Raw genomic sequence first — 20,870 nt, 5'->3', positions numbered from 1 at the left:
AGAGACTGTCCACTGTGTGCAGTACCCTGGGCACATGAAAAGCAAGCTGGGGATGCCATAGAAGCAAGTCAGTAAAAGCAGCACTTCTTCATGGTCTGCTTTGGTTCCAGTTAATGCTCTGAGTTCCTGCCTTGAGTCTCTCAAGATGCTAGTGTGGTGGCTTGAATGAGAATGGATCCCAAGGCTCCTATTAGAATATTTGGTCACTAGTGGATGGCTGCTTGGGGAAGATTAGGAGGTATGTCCTTGCTAGAAGAAGCATACTACTGGGAGTGGGCACTGAGATTTCAAAGGACAGGTACCACTGTCAGTGTGCTTTCTGTTTCCTGTTTGTGCATCAAAAAGTGTGCGCTCAGCTTCTGTTCCAGGGCCATCCCTGCCTGCTGCCTCCTGTCATGAAGACGATGGAGCCCTACCCCTCTGTAACTACAAGTCCCAAATAAACTCTTCCATCTCTAAGTTGCCTCAGTCTTGGAGTTTTATTCCAGCCACAGAAAAGTGACTAAGACACAAAGCCTGGAAAGTACAAAATGAAATAGACTCTTTCCTCCTCAGGCTGCTTCTGGTCATGGTGCTTTGTCACAGGAGCCGATAGCTGAAGACAAACAACTGTAATCAAAAAGCCAAGTTTGAGAAAGGAAGGAGAAAATAAGGAGCCCTCAATTACTTCTAGTGGAACTAAAATGGTAGTTACTCTGGGAAACTATCAGGCAGTAATTCAAAATACTAAACATACCATATCAGTCAACAATTCCATTCCTATGTAAAATAAATTTTTTTAAAAGTCTACACAAAATAGTACATGGATATCCAAAACAAGCTAAAAAGCAGCAATGCCTATACTAACTGGAGGGCGAATGAAGGTGCAAACCCATACAATGGACTACTATTTGGAAACACAAGGGATTTAAAATGTACAGAAGACAAAGACCAAAACCATTAAACTGGAAAGAAGCCAATAACAAAAAAGATTATGAAAAGATTGTAGTTGTGTGAAATGTCCGTAACAGACAAATCCATCGTACCAGGAAGTAGACAGTAGCACCTGTTGCACAATCACAATAATCTCAAACTTTACACTTCAATAGCATGAATTCAAAGATATGAGAATTAACCCCAAAGTTGCCCAAAATGTACAGCATTGCAATTCCTCACCAACTGTAATCTACTTGAAATCTCTTTAATGTGAAGGAGAAATATCACTAAAAGTCAACGGTAAAGTTACTGTTTTACAGAAATATTAGGTTATTTTATGGTCAATTGGGAACTGATTACTTACAGACACTGTGAGGGAATCTTGTATATCTTTATGACTCACTAGCTGAACATTACCATCTTCATAATAATGAACCTGTTAGAGAAAGAAAATAAAGCAAGCATTATAGAAATATGGTTTTTAGGGCACTAACACTTACACCAACAGACCAGTTTCACCCCATGTTCACACTTTCCCAGTGGGCTTTAGACTGATAGAGACCTTTGAACTCCATCAGTCTTAAGTCCAGAAGGAGACTAAATATTCCTGCTATTATTTACAAATTCAACAATTGTCACAGAATATTTTACCTCAAAGCCACTCTACTGTTGTCCAAATCTGAATGTCTAAAACTGATCTCTTCTGGCTGGGGGTGGTAGCATACGCGTTTAATCCCAACACTTGGGAGGCAAAGGCCAAGGGACTTCTGTGAGTTCGAGACTAGCCTGGTCTACAGAAAGAATTCCAGGGCAGTCAAGAATGCACAGAGAACCTGTCTCAAAAAAAAGAATACAACAACAACAACAAACCCTAAAAACAACAAAACCAATGTTCTCCAAATATTGCTTCTTTGTATATTTTTTACCAATTACTTCCCCCAAATTTAGAATGAATTTACTCAATAAATATTAACTGACTCAATACTATAAATAGGCTATATAATATTGTAAATACATGGCCTTTAAAAAGACTTAGTTCCTAACTCTACAATACAATACAAGCAAGCACATTAGCAGATTCTCTCAAAGGAATAAAAAAGGCTTTGAGATAAATTATAGAATTGTGGCATTTTGTAACAGAACTACACAAAAAGCAGGAATAATGAAATAGCTGAAGATATAAATACACAGGTAACACATTAGTCAGCTTTGGGCCTTGCATGTCATAAATATTTCTAGTGTGGATAAAAAATGGTGTTAAACTTGAAAGGGACAAACACAGATTTAAAATTTTAAATTATCTCTGGTGAAGGCAATGGAAAAAACAGATCAGGAGATATAATGGTGGGGTTTGCATAAGAACAGTATAGGTACATATACTGAATGCTTGGACCTGAGTTAGTGGAACTGTTTGGGAAGGATCAGAAGGTGTGGCCTTCTTGGAAGAACTGTGTCTCTGGGGGCACTTTTCAAGGTTTTAATTTATTTAATTTTACTTTTGGTATTTCAAGACAGGGTTTCTCTATGTATCTCTGGCTGTCTTGGAATTTACTTTGTAGACTAGGCTGGCCTCAAATTCACAGAGATTTGCCTGCCTCTGCCTCCCCGTGCTACGATTAAAGGTGTGTGCCATTACCACCCAGCTCCTTTGAGGTTTTAAAGGCCTTCACTATTCCCAGTTAGCACCTTGTGCTGATGAATCAGGATGTAAACTCTTAGCTCTCTTAGTACCATGGTTGCCTGCTTACAGCCATGCTCTGCCATGAGGGTCATGGATTCACCCTCTGAAACTGTAAGCCCAAATAAATTCTTTCACCTGTAAATTGCCTTGGTCATGGTGTCTTTTCACAGCAATAGAAAAGTAAGAAAGACAGGGAGTAAACTAACAAAATAAACTTGCAGTACATGTTAAGTACTATGCTAAGCATTGAAAGTAGATTGGGACAAGCAGGTACAGCCAGCGGCATCATTTTTGAAAGTTATGTAATTGTCCAGGTAAGAGCTACTGAGGCCAAAGTGAAAGGGAAAACATTAACAACGACAACGGCTATGCAGAGTTCTTTGTGTCTAACTCTAAGCACTTTACACACGATCTAATTCCCAAACAATCTAAAAACATTTAAACTGTTTTCAACAGAGGGAAATAAGATGACATGTTTCAGTACTCTGATGCCTTTACAGTTTTAAGCATATAGCTAATTTTCACAATGGGCAATGCTGTGATGCGTGAACCCAAACAAAGATTAGCCAGCACATTTCTTTAATTTATATACAATATTAATATTCAAACACGCACTTACTTATATCAAACGTTCTATATAAATAATGAAATTTACATAATAACCAGAGTTCAGTTCTAGTGCATCTCAAACAAGAAGTTACTTAAAAGTCATATATAATATAGTAAGATATGTATATATTATTATGCTTCACCTAACTCCATTTATTTCAGATTACAGAAGAACACACTCAATTCAAATGCTTAACTGAACAAAGTGTATGAAGAGGAGACCAAATGGCAGCATCTAATTTTAGCCCTGTTTTAGAAACTGTCAGCTATCCTTGAGGACATTAAATGACTAGGGAACTAAATGACAGGTTATTTAAAAGACTTAAAGCACTGCTTGTTTTTTCCATTGCTCGAAAAGAAAATATCGAAAGGTTATGGTGTATTATGAAAGTATAAGCTGCTTAACCGTGCCTTAGTTCAGAACCTTCTAGGGATCCTTAAATAATAATCGCTGTATCTCATACCTGAATTTTCAAGATGCCAACCACCTGTGTGGTGGAAGGAGTGACTGTAAACTTCCACTCTGACCTCCAACGACCATTCCTTAAAAATAAAAACAGCAGCTGTAAATAAGGGTAAGGAAAATATTTTGAATCAATATTGTTTCAGGATTAAATTTAATGCTACAATGTGTAAGAGAATAGGAGAAAGACACTGGGCACAGATTTTATAACCACTGAAACATTCAAGAGATTCAAAGTTTAGTTTTAAGACACATTAAATCTTTGCCCAAGAAAAGACATACATAATAAATATAATTCACAATTCTAAAACTAAAGTTTAAAATATACTTTAAAACTAACATAAGAATTGTTTTAACATGTATATACATACGTATGTATGTATGTATGTATTTTGTGCATATGTGTATGTATTCATGTGCCACCTGATGCATGTGGAGATCAGAGGGAAACTTGGTGGTTCTCTTCCTCTATTATGTGGGTATAAGGAAACACATTTAAGAGCATCAGGCTTGGCAAACAGTTGCCTTTACCTGCTGAGTTGAAGTTTAAGAGTCTTAAACTACTTCTTTTTGTATGTTTGCATAGGGGAGATATATATGTATTCAGGCACATGTATGGACAAGAGGTCAACTTCCGATAATGCTTCTAAGGAAGCATCCACCTTGATTTCTGAGACACCGTCTCTCACTGACTCAGAGCTTACCAAGTATGCTAGGCTGGATTATTAGAGAACCCCAGAAGTCCATCAGTTTCCCCCTCCAATGCTCTGAGAAAGAACCGTCACCCCTACGGTGGGGATCAAACTCATATCCTCATGAAATATTAACTGAGTTATCTCCCAGTCTCTTAAAGTGATTTAAGAAGTAACTGAACTTTTGAAGGATCATGGGTTATCTCCAAACACAATGGAGTTGTTTTACATTTTCCAAATGACACAAAGTAACAACAAAGAATAAGTTAGATTTTGTTAACTGGAAAGAGTAAATACAGTTGTCTTTTCCAACATTAGGTTTAAGATTTCACACAAATGGCAGGACTTTCAAAAGGGTTTTTGGTACAGGTATACAAAATAACACATTCACAGTAGAAAATTAATAACACACAATTAACCAATTGTGCATTACTCTTTTCATTCTATTTTTCTGACACTCTTTGCACAGAAATCTTCTTTAGACACGTTTTCTTTGTATACTAATAACATTTATTATGCTTTTCTGAGTTTTTTTTAAAAGTTTCTATTAATGGATCATTATATGGCCATTCACCATAAAATTACTTCTGGTTTTTTACTCCAGGAGAAGCATCTATTTAATGACAAAATCCTCATATCTATAATCAATACACATCATCTGAAAACTATTAAGGCAGCAAAAGATAATATAATGAAAAACATGTTTCCACATTCAAAGAAGCTTGGCTGCAAAAATCTAAATCTCATCATTTTTGTTTCACATTTCCAAAATAAGTTATTTCTTTTATTAAGACATTACACCAAGAAAGCACTGAGCCCTAAATACATGCATTACTCTGAGAATATACATATACTGCCTCAGACCATGCGAAGAAAAATAGAAATTTAACTCACCACAATCTGAGAATAATTTCAAAATGTTCTTCAAAAAGTATTACTGCACTGAGTAACAACACCCTTTCCTCAACAGAGTAAATGGCCATCATGTCTTAGACTTAACTAAGTCTATAGCCCTCTTTTATTCTGTAATTGCAAATGTGTGCTCCTTCAACTATATTTATTAAGTTCCTAAATACTGCCATACATGAGGAAACGAACGTGAAGATTTAAAGTGAAGTGTCACAAATTCTTCAGACCCCTCTTCTTCTGTTTTGTCTCTTTGTTTTAAAACAGGGTCTTCACCGTGCACAGGTGGTCCTTAATCCTGCAATCCTTGTGCCCTGGCCTGAGTGCTGGGACTATAGCTGTCCACTACCAAGTCCAGCCTAAAATTTATTTTTTTCTACAAAGTGAAAATCATTTTTAGCTTCAAAGATACAGTATTCACTGTGATAACTTACAAAAGGGGTCAGTATGTAAAATGAAATAATGAAAATAGAAAACTCCAGAGATTTAATTCATTTCCTATATAGTAAAGCTCAAAGGAGTTTTACTTTTGAAAGCTAGTAATAAGTTCCCAATAGATTTATAAATAAAGATTACTAAGAATTTTTATTTAATAGCTCAAGCTCAACAGTTGACTTTATTTCCTGGCACAAAAATATAAATAATAACTTTCTAAAGATTCACTAGTTTAGGGTTATGGAGAAAAGACAGAGAACCTCTGTATGTTATCATCCTTAGGAAGCTGTAGTCTGTCATTTAGGCATATATTTAGATATGGATGATGGATCTGCATTCCTCCAAATATTTTTGATTAACCTTTATGGAACCTGATATTTATTTCTGACATGACTTAATAATAGAGCAGCGGCCCTGGGTTAGGACCCAAGCTGGTCTAACTGGGGACACTGACACTTGTAACTTTACCCTAAAGAGTATCCCCAAACAACTTGGTTAATGAATCAAAACTCAACATACTTGAAAGGTAAACAATATTTTCATCATATTCACTCTGATATTCATAATGTATTAACAAAAAGGGGTGCAAAACTAAGATTTCATTCCATTTTTAATACACAATCTCAGAAAAAATTCAATTTCCAAACACCTGATTAATAGGGAAAATAAATGTGGATACAAACTGTTGTGTACACAGTTATAAAGCATGATTGTAACTTCTTACATTTCCAACAAAATCATGCCCACAAAAAATATCTAACCTAAAAGTCCCCAAGTTTAAAGCCCTTAGGTCTTGTTTTTTTGTTTTAACATTTCTGTTCTCTCTCCTGAGTAAGGCTCACACAGAGCACCCTGTTCTTAGCATGGGCAGACGGCCCTACCACCTGGTCAGTTTGCAAGCATACCTGCTCACAGAGGTTGCCCCCTGTTCCTGTCCCAACTCGTTCTGCTCTCCTATACTCTGTGATGAATGTCATCAGATTTATTGCATTTCAAATAACTGGGATTATCATTATGAAGCAAGTTATCTTTCAAATTCTCAAACAGCAGTAGTTTTTCCCTATCAAGTTTCTATCACTTTTGGTCACACACAGAGTAGAGTCTGATTTACATGGAATATAAACAACGTTAAAATTAAGTACACAAAACGTTAACTTACCAAAAGTTTTTTGCTTGGAACTGATGGCTTTCTATGCATGCAATAATGGTCTGTTGCCCATCTATTTTTTTGCCATACACCTATTGGCAAAGAAAACAAGAACAGTGAGTTTACTTAGGGCCACAAATGCCTAACTTTAAGCATCTATAAGGTACTGTAGAAAGTGGGTATAAACCATGATGTATAGTCGTTTTAGCTTAGATGCCTAAACTCTATTCACATTAAATGTCTGAAAGATTCCGAGTGGGGGATTGTGCAGGATCTTATTTGCATTTCTAAAGATCACTATGGCTATGGGGAAGACCAAACTCGGGGGCTAAAGAATCTATCTGAATACAGCAATCCTAGGAAAGTTCAAAAACAAAAGACATTCAGATTTCAAGTCAATAAACAAATAACATTAAAACGGGAAACTAAACTATAAAATACTTGAAATAATTCCACTTCCAAACTTTTTATTTGTTCTAAGAGTTCTGTAACCAAATTAAAAGTTCATTCAGGCTGATGAGACATGAACAGAAGACTACAGAGAGTGCCACCATTTTCTTTAATCCAGTGTCTGAACCGAATTTAATCTCAATTTAACTGAACTGAATTTAATGCAAAATTATTCTATCATTTGAGAATATAGTTTTAGAAAGATAAACATTCTTTGAAGAAAAAGTTAGAACTTATAGCTGTTAGCTCTATGCATTACTGTAAATTTCAGGGAATTACACAAACTGTCTCCTATGTGTTAGGAACAGAAGGGACTCACAGTGCAGACCCCATTCGGGTAATGTTCTTTCACGTAAGCTCGCAGTGCAGTCTCTACCGACGTTCTCCACGATTCAATCGCATTTTCTGCTTCATATGGCCTTGGATCAGTTGCTTCTTTTCTTAAATGATCAAATTTGAAACAAATTCTGTTTTTTGGATCCAAAAACTTTCCATTTCCCAAATCTCCATGTTCTGTTATCAACACCTTTAATTTTCAAATGAAATTAGGAAAACAATATTAACATGGATACACAGTCACAAACTTAAGCCCCATTCTGAAACCATACAATTATACTGTAAGCAACTGCTTTAACTATGTTGTGCAAGTATATTCTTTTAAAAGAGTAGGCCACAGAGATACCAGGGATATTATTCTCAATCAGTGTACATTAGAGCTTCTTTCACTACAATTTTTGGATTCTAAGAGGGGAACTTGCTATCCAGTCACCCATCTATTCCCCTACCCACACAATGAACCACAGTTTACTATTTCTGAGAGCAGGCCCAAGCTCCTAAATACCAAGACCCTGTCAATCAGACGGTTTCAATCCAGCAAGACAGCTCTCCAGTCCTGATCTGTTTGGTGCCCACATTCTTTCTGTTCTCCAGCATGTGCTTTTGTTTCTTATAAACTAATCACTACTACTAATTTCCAAAACTTTAAAATATAGTTTATACATTTATGCACATTTAAAAATACATGAACAACCCTTTTATTCTGTGTCTTACTTAAAACAAAACAAAGCCCTTTTCTCCTGTAGTTGTACCAGTCTGTGACAGGACTTTCCCGTCCCTTTGATGTAAGTCATGCTGACAACATAGGATCTAGCTTTTCTAAATTTTTGTGGTAATAAATGTATGTTAGATAAATATGTACACACATGGTTTGTGGGTCAGTTTTCAAAGAATGATAAAAATACATATATAAACATAAACCTTTTTATGCATCTTGTTGGGCTGGCCCAGACACTTGGGCCAAGATGAAAATCATCTAAAATACCAAGATGGATGACCATGTGGAACCCAGTCTCATTGGTGAGAGGGAAACTGAAAATTCTATACTTTCCCCCGAGTCTGCAGATCCCTTGCCTCCTCAGAACTTAACCACAGTCTCCTGCTATCCTAAATGGCCAGAGGAAAACCCACCACTCAAACTCCGTGCAGTTTCTTTTCCTTAATGCTGTCCGGCTACATTCCTGCCCAATGAAAAGCACCCTATAAAACCTCAAACTCATTTGTCCTTCTCCTGGGGACAGCCTGGCAGTTCACAGATTGAATGAATAAAGCTTTGCCTTTTGGCTATAATACGGCTCTGATGGTCCTGTTCTTCTGTTAAGCCACTTAGACCTGGACTCTTTCTCAACACAAACACCTAAAGTTGCTTAAATTCTACCAGCTATCTTTCACCATCCTCTTTAATGGTTGCATAATATCCCATAGTGTTAACATAATTTAATCCACCAATCCATTACTGGTATGTCATTTTTTTATTTACAAGTGTTTTCAAGCATTTTCTTTTCTAGAGAAGGGCAAAACACCATTAAAAATGGTGAAGTATTGTTGTAAATGCTTAACACTGTTCTTATTTACAATACCTTTTAAACTTTAAATTTTAAAATTTTATTCATTTGTTTATTTGGTTCGAGATAGGGTTTTTCTGTGTAACCCTGGCTGTCCTAGAACTCATCCTGTAGATCAGAATGGCCTCTAACTCAGAGATTCTGCTGGGATTAAAAGCATACACCACCAACACCCAGCTAACTTTTTAAACTTTAGCTGACAAACAGCAATTATATTAAGATAATTTTTTGTTTGTTTTTGTTCTTTCAGAGACAGGGTTTCTGTGTTCACAACTCTGACTGTCTTGAAACTCGCTAGATCAGGGTAACCTCAAACTCAGAGATCCACCCCTTCTGAGGTCTGGGATTAAAGCCATGTGCCACCATGCCTAGCTTAGAGGACAGCTTTGAGACTCTGGCCACTCATTCCACTATGGATTCTAGGGGTCAAAATCCAGTTATCAATCTTGCACAGCAAGTGCTTTTACCCATGAAGTCACCTCACTGGCCACTGTTCGTTACAATCTTTAAAAGTTCTTAAAACTACACTCAATGTATGAAATTAGTATACACTACTTTTTAAGACATTTTTTGGTTTGAAGTACTGAAATTATGCTAGCTTGTTAAAATGACTTTAGAAGACAGTATATATTTTAAAAAGATGCATTTTCTAATGTAATAAATGTTCTTCTATGGATTTATCTAAAGACAATCATTGTCAATGTTACCAAGAATACAAAGACAATCAATGTAGTATTGCTTGTAAAGGTAACCAATTTAAAAGAAAAAATCCAACGGACCAAAATCTCTGAAGAAATGAATATAGCATAAAACATATTTTAAATTATGTGTATGTATGTTTGTCTGTCTGTTCATGTGAGTGTAGATGCTGATGGAGACCAAAAGAGGGCAGCAGATCCTCTGAAGCAGAAGATACAGATAGCTGTGACCTGTCTGAAGTGGCTGCTGGGAATCAAACTTGGGTCCTCTACAAGAGAACCCAGCCCTCCTCACTTCCCATCTACCTCTCTACTCACATTCGTGCAGAGCTACGTACGTTACCTTTTAGTTACAAGTAATCTGTCTCGTCTTACAGTTCTCCCCTTGAACCACAAAACTTAAGTTATATAACAATGTCCCAAAGAAGCAACCAAAGACTCTTTCCAATCTTTTCTCTTGTATTGTCCCCATGAGTTGATGCAAACCATGTAATTATGACTCAATAGAATCACAAGTCACTGACTATGACCGCTCTAAAGAACAACAACAAAAAATGGTAATGACTTTTTGTGGGTTTTGTTTTAGAAAAGAGAATACAAAAAGACTTGTAGATATAATCCAACTATTTTCTAGGAACGTTACTATTTCATGGTTTTGAATGTAAAGTTATTCAATGTAGCTCAGTCTATCTTGGTACTCACTAAGTAACTCAAGCTGTCCTTGAAGTACTAGCAATCCTACTGTATCTCAGTCTCATGAAAGCTAGAACAGGTGTAAGACATTACAGCTGGGTTAATGCTAAAAGTGATTTTCTGATAAATGAGCATTTCAACTATTCTGCCAGTAAATGCCTATGATTAAAATATTATACCATCTAATAATTCTTTCAGGATACACTTTTATAACTAAAACAAAAAGCAGTGTGATTTGTATTTTATGGCACATACCTGATCTTCATAGCCTTCAACTTTTACCGGTGTAAACTGGTCCAAGTTATACTGTGCAAATGCACTAAAAAAGAAAAAGTCCAATTATTCAACACCATACTAATATTTTTCAAAATCAACTGACAGTAAATCTATACTGTACATGTTAAGGTTAATAAAGCTGTAACTCTCTTATCTACAGCTAAACTATAGATATGGTTGTTTAAAAAAAAACAAGCAATGATATGCAGCTTTTAACTTAGCAAAATAAACTACAACCAGCATATATAAGTAGCCACTTATTAAAAGAACCTGGAAGCAATGACCACCAATTTTTAATGTACATATACAATTATTTAAGAAATTAGTCTACAGACTAGGTACTGTGATAATCACAGTTTCTATTGAGAAAAGTCTTATAGTTGAATACAAGAGAGAATAAATGCCTAATGAGAACACCTAGCCATAGCAAAAAATAGAAAGAAATATTCAAGAATTACCAATGCATTTTCAAGGAATTACAGTATCAAGGCAAAAGTAAAAACAGTAACAAAAATACCCCTAGAATAATCTCATCAATGTGATACTAAGAAATTAGGCAGGCTCTATCTTCTAGAAGGAGATGGCTCAGGGTAAAAGGGTTTACTGCACATACATAAGAACCTGCATTCAAATATCTAGGAACCACGTAAAGACACAGCATGGTCTGCAATCTGGTGCTGGGAGACAGAAAGGGGCTGATCCCAGGGGTTCACTGGACGGCAAGCCTAACCAAAAGGGTGAGGTTCAGGTTCAGTGCAACACCCTGTCTCAGAACATAAGGTGGAGAGCAAGAGAGAAAGAGACCCCATGTCAATCTCAGGCTACACAAACACACATGGGCAATTACATTTAAATATATATACATGCACACACATAACAAAAAGAGAGGGAAGGGAGAAGAGAGGGGATAATAGGAAGGGAAAAAAAGAACGTTTTAATTAGAGGGACTTGTAGGAAGAAAGGCTAGAAAAGGTCCAGTGTCAAAGAAAGCACCTAGCAGGTGCTCACTGGTATTTACTGAGTTACACTGGAAGGTCTTTTAGATTGTCTATTATCATTATGCTTGCTTGTGATGGCAGAAGGAGGTGTGTCATGCTGTATGTATGGAGGTGACAACTCTATGGAGTTTGTCCTCTCCTACCACCTGGACACGGGGTCAGGAGATTGAACTTGGGTCATCAGGCTTGCACAGATGGGCAGGAAGCACTATTACTCACTGAACCCTCTCACCAAACCCTGGAAGGTATCGAGGCTAGAAGAATTACTTTGAGAGACAAAACATAGTAACAGTTGTGCCTCTAAAGTCTAATGTGGCAGCGGTGCATACAACAAATCATGCAGTGTGGTGAGTAGATAACAGAAAAGCTGCAAGGCTATCAAAAAGCCTACAGTACAAACTTAGCCACGAAATGGTGGAGATATAGATGAAGGCCTCTTTTATAACTTAATAATAATGTATTTATGTGATAATTATGTAACGTGTGTAGGAAAGACTCAAAGTATGGAAAATTATATATAGAACTGCAACAGCATTGTTAAAATGATACTACTGTATATCTAGGAAATTGTCTCCACTTAACAGAACACTATTGAGAGTTTTAAACTTTAAGACTATATCTATTATAGGAGAGTAATAAATACAAAGACACCAAAGTAAAATTAAATTGCCATCTCTTGAAGGTCCCAACATAGAAGGAAGCAAACAAAGACTTGCTTTCAACTTTCTAACACATCAGCAATATTCCTAAGAATAGTCTGAATGTGGTCAGACTGTCAGAATTCGTATATGCAATGTCCACAAAAGGTTCATGTTCCACAGCTGGTGTGGCTACTGTGGGAGGCTGTGCAAGTCTGAGGAAGCGAGGACTAGGCTTGGGGAAGTAGGTTACCGGGTCATGGCTCCCAAAGTTATACTCATTCCCTGGTTCTGGTCTTGCTCTTTGCTTGCTGGTCCTTTGAATGGCCTCAGTTATAAGCTCCTGCCACCATGATTTCTGTATCATCATTTACTGGAACTCTCCAAAACCATAAGCTAAGTTGCTTATATCAGCTTTGTTATCACCGCAATGCAACCGTAACGAAGACACTCACTCACCCTTGAATTAGTTACTTCAAAGCTAAATTTGTAAATTCAATCACTTAGAGTTTAGCATTAAGTTTTTCTAATAAAATCTGTATTTTAAAACATATAGGCTGGGCGGTGGTGGTGCTGCACACCTTTAATCCCAGAACTTGGGAGGCAGAGGCAGGCAGACTGTTGTGAATTCTAGGCTAGCCTGGTCTACAAAGTGAGTTCTGGGACAGCTAGGGCTGTGACACACAGAAACTCTGTCTTGAAAAACCAAAACCAACCAACCAACCAACCAAATAAATAAATGAATACTTTAAGAAATGTAAATAGCAATTTAGTAGCAGGAGAACCTAAAGCCTTTTACTGCCCATAGTATCAAATCTCACTTATCTTTAACCTGGAGGCAGGAGTAGGAATAAGAGCAAACTGGAAAAACTAAAGTATGTGATAGGTTTTTATCTAAAACACTTAAAACAAATAAATGGTACAGTACAGTGCAAAAGGTACTCATAGTAGAGCAATCAGAATATATAATTTTTTTCCAATCCTATTATTAGCTAGTAAGAACTTCATTTACCTTATAAAACCAAGTTTGTTCTAGATGACTTCCAAAGTCCCTTCCAAAATAAGTACCTTATTCAGCATTTCAGAATCAGCCAAGGCTGATTATCAGCTTAGGGAGATAGCTCAGTAGTTAAGAGCATACACTGAACTTGAAGTAGTTTCTAGTACCCACGCTGGGCAGCTCACAACTGCCTCTAACTACAGTTCCAAGCGATTCAATATCCTCATCTGTCTTGTGTGGGAATCAGCAAGCACATGCACACACTAACATGCAAGCACAATCTTTTTTTCAAAATAGAAAGTGTTCTTTCTTTGGGTTCTGAAGGCCTCTGATATGTTTCTAGTATTCTACTTTATTTCATATGGTCTTATACTGGACATGCTGAATCTGATGAAAAAAATTCCTACAAGGCTTACTGATTTCATAATGGTGAATCCTGATATTCCTCTGTCTGCTGAATACGAGTATTGGGAGGTATTTCAAAGTGTTCTAGATTTAATATAACAGGCTCTTTCAGTGAGTCAGATTTTACTTGGACAGATAATGAAATTTTGGCTTTACTGAGGCATCAACTCTATCCACTCAAAAAAAAAAATAGCCCTGCTTTGTCCCCTTACAAAAAGACGGAGAAAGAAAGGGAGAAACAGAGAGAGAGAGAGAGAGAGAGAGAGAGAGAGAGAGAGAGAGAGAGACTAGAAAAGATGAAGCCACATCTTGTCTAAGTAAGGGAAGAAAACAGCACATGTAGGAAAGAGATACCTGCCCCAGAGAACCGGCGTGGGAACACAGGAAGCATTTGGTGATGCTGCCTAAACTTAGGCTCTACAAGCTCTGAAAAAATTTCTAATAGCAAGTGACAATCATTTCTTTAGAGAAAAGCTTACATTGAGATTTTAAAAGATATGCATGTTGTGTAACATGTACATAGTATATATGAGCGATGTTACATAGTATGTAAGACAGTGGCAAACACACAAAGAGAACTTTATTTCATATTTGTTCCTAACTACCCCTGTGACTTCTGAGTCTAATATACACATACATGTAAATGTGAATATTTATATAAGTAGTTGTGCAAACTTTACTGTATTTCAGAAACTCTATGTCAAGAACTAGACCTTCACTGTCACCTTTACAACATCTTTTCTTTCCCAGTCACTTTAACTATGGAAACATAAAATACTTACTGTGCTGCTCCTTCCCTGAGAAGATTATCATTATTAAGCAATAATCGAACATCTGAAAAACAATATTATGTTTTATATATTATTATTTTCTGTATGAATATTGCAAGGAGTACAGCTTGTTTTATTGAAGCATTAAAACTTCTTATACACATAAGATCAAAATAGTCTAATGACCAAACTATCCACAAATATGCACCACGGTACTTAAAAAGCAAAAGATTTTGATTAGGTAACAGAAAAGGAAATAAAAAAAGGTCAGTTTAAAGAGTTGCTGTAGGCAGATGCACAGCATCTCCAAGGAATTAAAGATAAACTGCAGCAGAAAATGGCCTGAAAATTCCCAGAAAATACTTAGGATCATGTTTCTTAGTTTGACAACACATTCACAGATTTCAAATGAGTTTGGCTTATAGAAAACATAATTACAGTTTGTGAGCAAGGGGCACCAACAAGCCTTCTGTCCTTTTATAATGTCGTAAGGAACAGATAAATACTCCCATTTTTATTGACTTTCAGTAGGTTTCATTTCCTGATAAAGAAAGCTCTGAAAAGGAAGACTATATCAAGCCTTAACATTACAAATTAAGCATATTATGGGGGTTCAAATGATTCAGCCGAAAAATTACTTGCTGTGGTAGTCTGACAACCTGAGCTAGATCCTCAGAACCCACGGTGGAAGAAACTAATTCACGTAAAATTGTTCTTTGACCTCTACCTACCTACCTACCTACCTACCTACCTACCTACCTACCTACCCACCCACCCACCCCCCCCCCCACACACACACGTAGTAAGGTTTTAAAGATTTTAATGACTTACCATTAAAAACCTCATTAAATTCTCCTGGAGGGGCATGAATGATGAATTTTGCTGCTATACGTACCTAAGACAGAAATGAAGACATAAATAACATGGTATATTTTGCTAAAAAAACAAAATCCAAAAATCAATATTATATAAATTTCAAAATTCTTTAAAGGCTATAACATTTCTACAAACACAAGTTTGTTATTACTGATTTAGTCATTTAATATAATTACTTCAGGCCAAATAAAGGTAAAATATCTAATTTAATACAGCTAAGAATTTAAAGTTGTCTACAGATAAACATTTTCATACAATTTTACTTCTTTTAAAACAAATAAAGAACTCTTAAAGAAGTCCATATGTGAGAAAAGATGAAATTAGGTAGGTACACTGATTTAACTCAAAACTAAATAAATATAGGAAAACACTCCAAAATATGAATATCCTGGATGCTGAGAAACTTCTGATCCTAAGCATTTAGAATCTTTACCCAGATAGGCAACTTTATCAGCAAACCTATTCATGACTATACAAAGTACTCTTACGATTTAACAGGCGAAAACAAACAGAACAAAAAACTAAGCAAAAACATGTGAATGGATACTTCATCAATAGGATACGCACAAGACATGCACATATATGAAAAAGCAAGCTCGGTTTTCTTCATCAGAAAATGGATAAGAAATCAGGAACTATTACCCCATGCAAAACAGAAAGAGTAAGATAAAAAGATCGCTGGAGTGGGTTGAAGACAACTGCAGCTCCCTACAATACTTATAAGAATGTAAAGCTGTACGACAAATATAAAAAACATTTGGCACTTTTAATAAAGTTAGGCAAATACCCTAAAAGACAAAACTATCATGCCAAATTATTACCCCACATACAAAAGCAACTTACAGTCACATCAAAACTTATTCAAAATTATTCAAAACTGGAAATAATTTACAGCTCAAACATCCACTGGACAAACAAACTGTGGTACATCTATATAATGTAATTACTTAGCCATAAAAAAGAACTATAGATATATGAAACAACTTGAATTAATTCTAAAGTACTGCACTGGATTGAAAAGAGAAACTCAAAAGGTTCGTGATACTCTTTAAGACTTTTTGCATACAATATTCAACCTTAGTACATATGCTCTTGCACATCCAATAAGCCCATTTTATGTTAAAATATTTTTAAGTATTTAATTAATCTTACCCATCAAACCGCACAGCACGTCCAGCACAGTACACTATAGTGTTCAGTGTTCAGTGTTCAGTTTACTACCTCTGTGGTTAATTGGGAAATAGGAATCAGTCTTAGAAGCACAGAGGTTGTAATACCACAAATTCCTAGCCCTAGATTCAAAATCTGAACCAGGGTTTTCACTGAGCTCGTACTGCCCTTGCACCTCAAAGGTAAAAAATTGGGAGCAGTATCATCTCAAGCAGGGTCGTCTCTACAGCAAAGGAGTTTGGGACAGGGTGGGAAAGAGAATGAATAAAGGAAAGGAAGAAAATGAGGGCATTTGAATAATGCCAGATGGTGGTAGTGGGTTTATAACTTTCTACACATGTTAAAGGTCTTTCAAGTAAAGGAGTATACTGTTATTGCATGTCCATTTTGAAAATAAAAATATATTTCTTCATTTAAGAGTTATCACTAAAAGGCACATTATGTAAGCAGGATGTGTCTGTGAAATTTCCTCCTAAATATTTATATCCATCCATCAGTAAGTACTGCTATCAGTTTTGGTCAGAGAAGCTTTATTTTTGTTTTTTGTGTTTTGTTGTGTTTTTGCTGGGGATGGCTGTTACAGCAGAGATTCATAGGTGTCCAAAGTGCTGAGAGTTACTGTTGGATGCACTGCTCTAAATGGGACATCTGTACCACTCCCTTCAGACTCAGAGAATATTGAAGATGGGACAGTCGGATGTAAGAGTGGAGTGTTGTAGATCACTGTCTTCCAGGCATGCCTGGTCACTATACTCAGAAGTCTCAAGTAGCTGTGACACCTGCCAAGAGCTACATAAACCTGGGTACACAAACATTCCTTCATATATGGAAAGAGAAGCTAATGAGGGCTCAGTCTTCCCTGTGTATCTGTGGGTTCTTAATGACTGCCGGGGGAAGAAGCATTGTCTTCAGTGATGCAGCCTCCAGTAAATTGTCCAAGCTCCTGCCCCTCACCCATAATCATGCAAGGAGTGGTCTGTCTCGCTGACTTTGGAAAGCAGTGAAGTGGGGTTTACTACATGTAGGCCAAGCAAAAGAAGCATGCTTCAAGTGGGAGAGGCAGCTACGAAAAGCCTCTTGTAATTTCAAGATTCAAGGATGGTACCACACAAGGTAGAAACTACTTGATTACTGGTAGAGCTGCTTAGCCTTGAGACCCAATTCATTAAAATGACAGGGACAAGGTGTATGTATCCTAAGGAAGCTGGATGAGGAGTTAATGCTCACTTTCCTGAGAAATATAGGAGAGGGGAAGGATAGACACTATATGCACATGTGTGAGCACGCGCGCGCACACACACAGCATTTCTCACCTGCTAGTCCTAGGCAGAAAAAAAAAAACTGGACAAAACGTGCAGCCTTGGGGCTGAAGAGATGGCTCAGAGGTTAAAAGCACTGACTGCTCTTCCAGAGGTCCTGAATTCAATTCTCAGCAACCACATGGTGGCTCACAACCATCTATAATGAGATTTGGTGCCCTCTTCTGGCATACATGGAAGGAATGTTGTATAAAAAAAGTGCAGCCTTAGTATAAGAAGAAATTGTTTTCCCTGATACCCTTTAGGGGCACACAATACAGTTCCTCCTCCTCCTCAGGCTAGAAGAATTATCTCCAGGTGCCCCTACAAGGCATACAAAGGTTCTTAAGTCCTTGACCTAACTTCTGCCAAATTAAGCAATTGGTAGGTTGCCACATGCAACACACTGTCACCGGCAACCACCCCTTTATTAAAAATATATATATATATATATAAACCAATTTCCTTCATATATTGAGATACATTGCACATAATCAAAAGCAGTTCCTAAAGACTTTATGAATGTACAAACAGTCAAGCAGACAGCAGAATTCTATCACTGTATAAACTTACTTCACATCTCCCCGCACACACACACACACACAGAGACGGGGGGGGGGAGAGAAACTGACTACTAGTCTGAGTTATAACCCCCCCACCAAAAAAAACACCGATGCTAAGTCTTGGTCTTTTCTGTTTATTTGAGACCTAGCTGAAGGGCTGTCTACCACAACACCCTTTCTAAGCAGCACTGCCAAAATCCTGTGCTCTATCCCTGTGCCTTATTCATCCCTCTTTGCCCTGTACTCAGAACTGTTTTGAGGGCTCTTTCCCCAGGAACCGTGTTCAGTGCAGACCACTACTTTGGGCATCTTTTATCTTAAACCTCTAGTATCATGCTAAGATCGGTAAACAGCCCATAAATACTGTCTGGTTAGATGGATACATGTTAATTGAACCTAACATTTATGAAATGCTCAAAAATTATAATGGAGAATTCCCAAGGCTTCAGCTTAGCAATACCTAAGGAATGCAAATTAACTGTTAGGGGTTTTCTAAGGAAACAGGATACAGATAGATACAGATTCTTATTAACTGGGAATAAAGGGAACCAGATTCTGGGGGAAGATTTTATTCCATGGTAAAACCCATTTTTTTTGTATGCTGTGGTGTTCTGAATGAAGCATGTCCCCCACAAGATCACGTATTTGAATAATCGATCCCCTTCTGGTGGCACCATTAGGAGGTAAGATCTTGCTATAGGAAGTATATCATAGGCTTTGAAACATATAACCACACCCCGATCCCTCTGTGATAAGCCAGTTTCCTGCTCCTGCTGCCCTGCCCTAGCCCTCTGAAATCATAAGCCAAAAGAAACCTTTTCTTCCTCAAGTTTCCTTTGGTCACCACAGCAACAGAAAAGTAACAAATATACCTGCTAGCCTAAAAATGAAGAAAAGGGGAAGAAAAGGCAAGGGCAATGCTGACTACTGTGCTGTGTCTGCTAAGCTCTATTATGACACTGGAACTGTTTAACCTCCTCCCTCCCCAGGGAAAGAGCTGTCAGGAAGCATTAAAATGTAAGTCTTAGATAAGACCACAGTTAACAACTGAAAAATGCATGTTAAAAAATAATCATATATTTATTTTATAAGCTTAAGACTTGAAGTCGCTTTTTAACATTCTTAATGACATGTTACATACAGAGCTGTCAGAATTAAAATACTAATATCAAGTAGAAAATATTTTAATGATACAAATTAGTAGCTAAGATTTTAAATGTTTTGTTGTTTCTAAACAAAGGTATATACCTCTCAGAATTTGTCAATTTTATTTTAGTTTTTACTGTGAAAGAAAAAGTGATTTAATTTTTTTGTTCAACAGACTTACTTTCTTCTTTTATTGTACTATGTAACCAAAAGACAGTAAGAGCCTTCTCTTCCATCCAAACTGAATGGTAGCCCTAAAGAGAAGCAGCAGGACCAGGAGGCCAGGGTAGAAGACAAAGGCTCAAATTCTTCTACCTGGATTATACATCTAAGCCCGAAACATTTAAATCTGGACTTTGTGAAATTTCTTAACTTTACATTTGGATTTCTCAAATGATAAAGTAACAAAAATGTGTCTACTACAATGAAAGAAAATACCATCTTCCCAAGATAAATTGTTAGTTCAGATAAGCAAGCAAAACACCCATACCCATATGATACAAAACAACAACAAAATTACTGTACTAGTGAGATAGTGCAGCAGGTAAAGGTCCTTGCTGAACAATGGTGACTGTTACAAGAGCAACCACCAGCTCTCTGATTCTGAGGTCCATTCCACAGAAGAATATTTATACCTAGCAATGTAAATCCAGCCAAAAACCCAAGGGCAAAGAAGTCTGAGGCCCTAGTGGAAACTTACACTACTGTATAGCTAAAGTGACATGACCCCAAACTGCCTTCTAAATATTTATGTTTATACGCAGAGACAAATTGTTCTCAAGCATTAATTAAAGAAGCCTTACTTTGCAGTAAGTGGAAGCAAACGCTGAGACCCATGCCTGTAGAAGATGCTGAGAAAAAAGGATGGCCGTGGAAGGGGGTGGGGTAATGTAAGAGTTGGAAGAGAGGGAGAGGCCCTTGGAATGCTGTCTTCTCAGTACAACACAGCTTTGAATCATGAACTAACAGCAGCCGTGCCTACTGGCTAAACCTGCCCAACAATCAGCTTCAGATGGGGAAGGGGATCATGGGTCCTCAGCATGGCTGAACTGCTGCAATCTACCAGATTCTGGAAGAGGAGAGACATACTACCCAACTGTGTATACACTGGTGAGTCTACCAGGCTCTAATAGAAAGTTC

At 37.1% G+C, this 20,870-nt stretch overlaps 1 protein-coding gene across 1 annotated transcript in view; it reads right to left on the bottom strand.

Annotated features, from left to right (window-relative positions):
* Capza2 (capping actin protein of muscle Z-line subunit alpha 2) overlaps window positions 1–20,870 on the bottom strand; it is a 40,561-nt gene that overhangs the window by 8,459 nt on the left and 11,232 nt on the right. Inside the window, exons 2-8 of the mRNA XM_085683707.2 lie at window positions 15,509–15,572; window positions 14,690–14,741; window positions 10,846–10,909; window positions 7,618–7,824; window positions 6,861–6,940; window positions 3,670–3,748; window positions 1,280–1,351 (exon numbers count right to left, since the gene is read on the bottom strand). Coding sequence (XP_085539833.1) covers window positions 1,280–1,351; window positions 3,670–3,748; window positions 6,861–6,940; window positions 7,618–7,824; window positions 10,846–10,909; window positions 14,690–14,741; window positions 15,509–15,572 — 618 coding nt within the window. The remainder of the gene's footprint in view (window positions 1–1,279; window positions 1,352–3,669; window positions 3,749–6,860; window positions 6,941–7,617; window positions 7,825–10,845; window positions 10,910–14,689; window positions 14,742–15,508; window positions 15,573–20,870) is intronic.

Source organism: Myodes glareolus, chromosome 25, assembly GCF_982192425.1.
Source record: "Myodes glareolus chromosome 25, mMyoGla1.1, whole genome shotgun sequence".
NCBI classification, from domain to species: Eukaryota; Metazoa; Chordata; class Mammalia; order Rodentia; family Cricetidae; genus Myodes; species Myodes glareolus.
The sequence above is the reverse complement of the archived record's forward strand: the minus strand, read 5'-3'. Positions and strand labels throughout refer to the sequence as shown.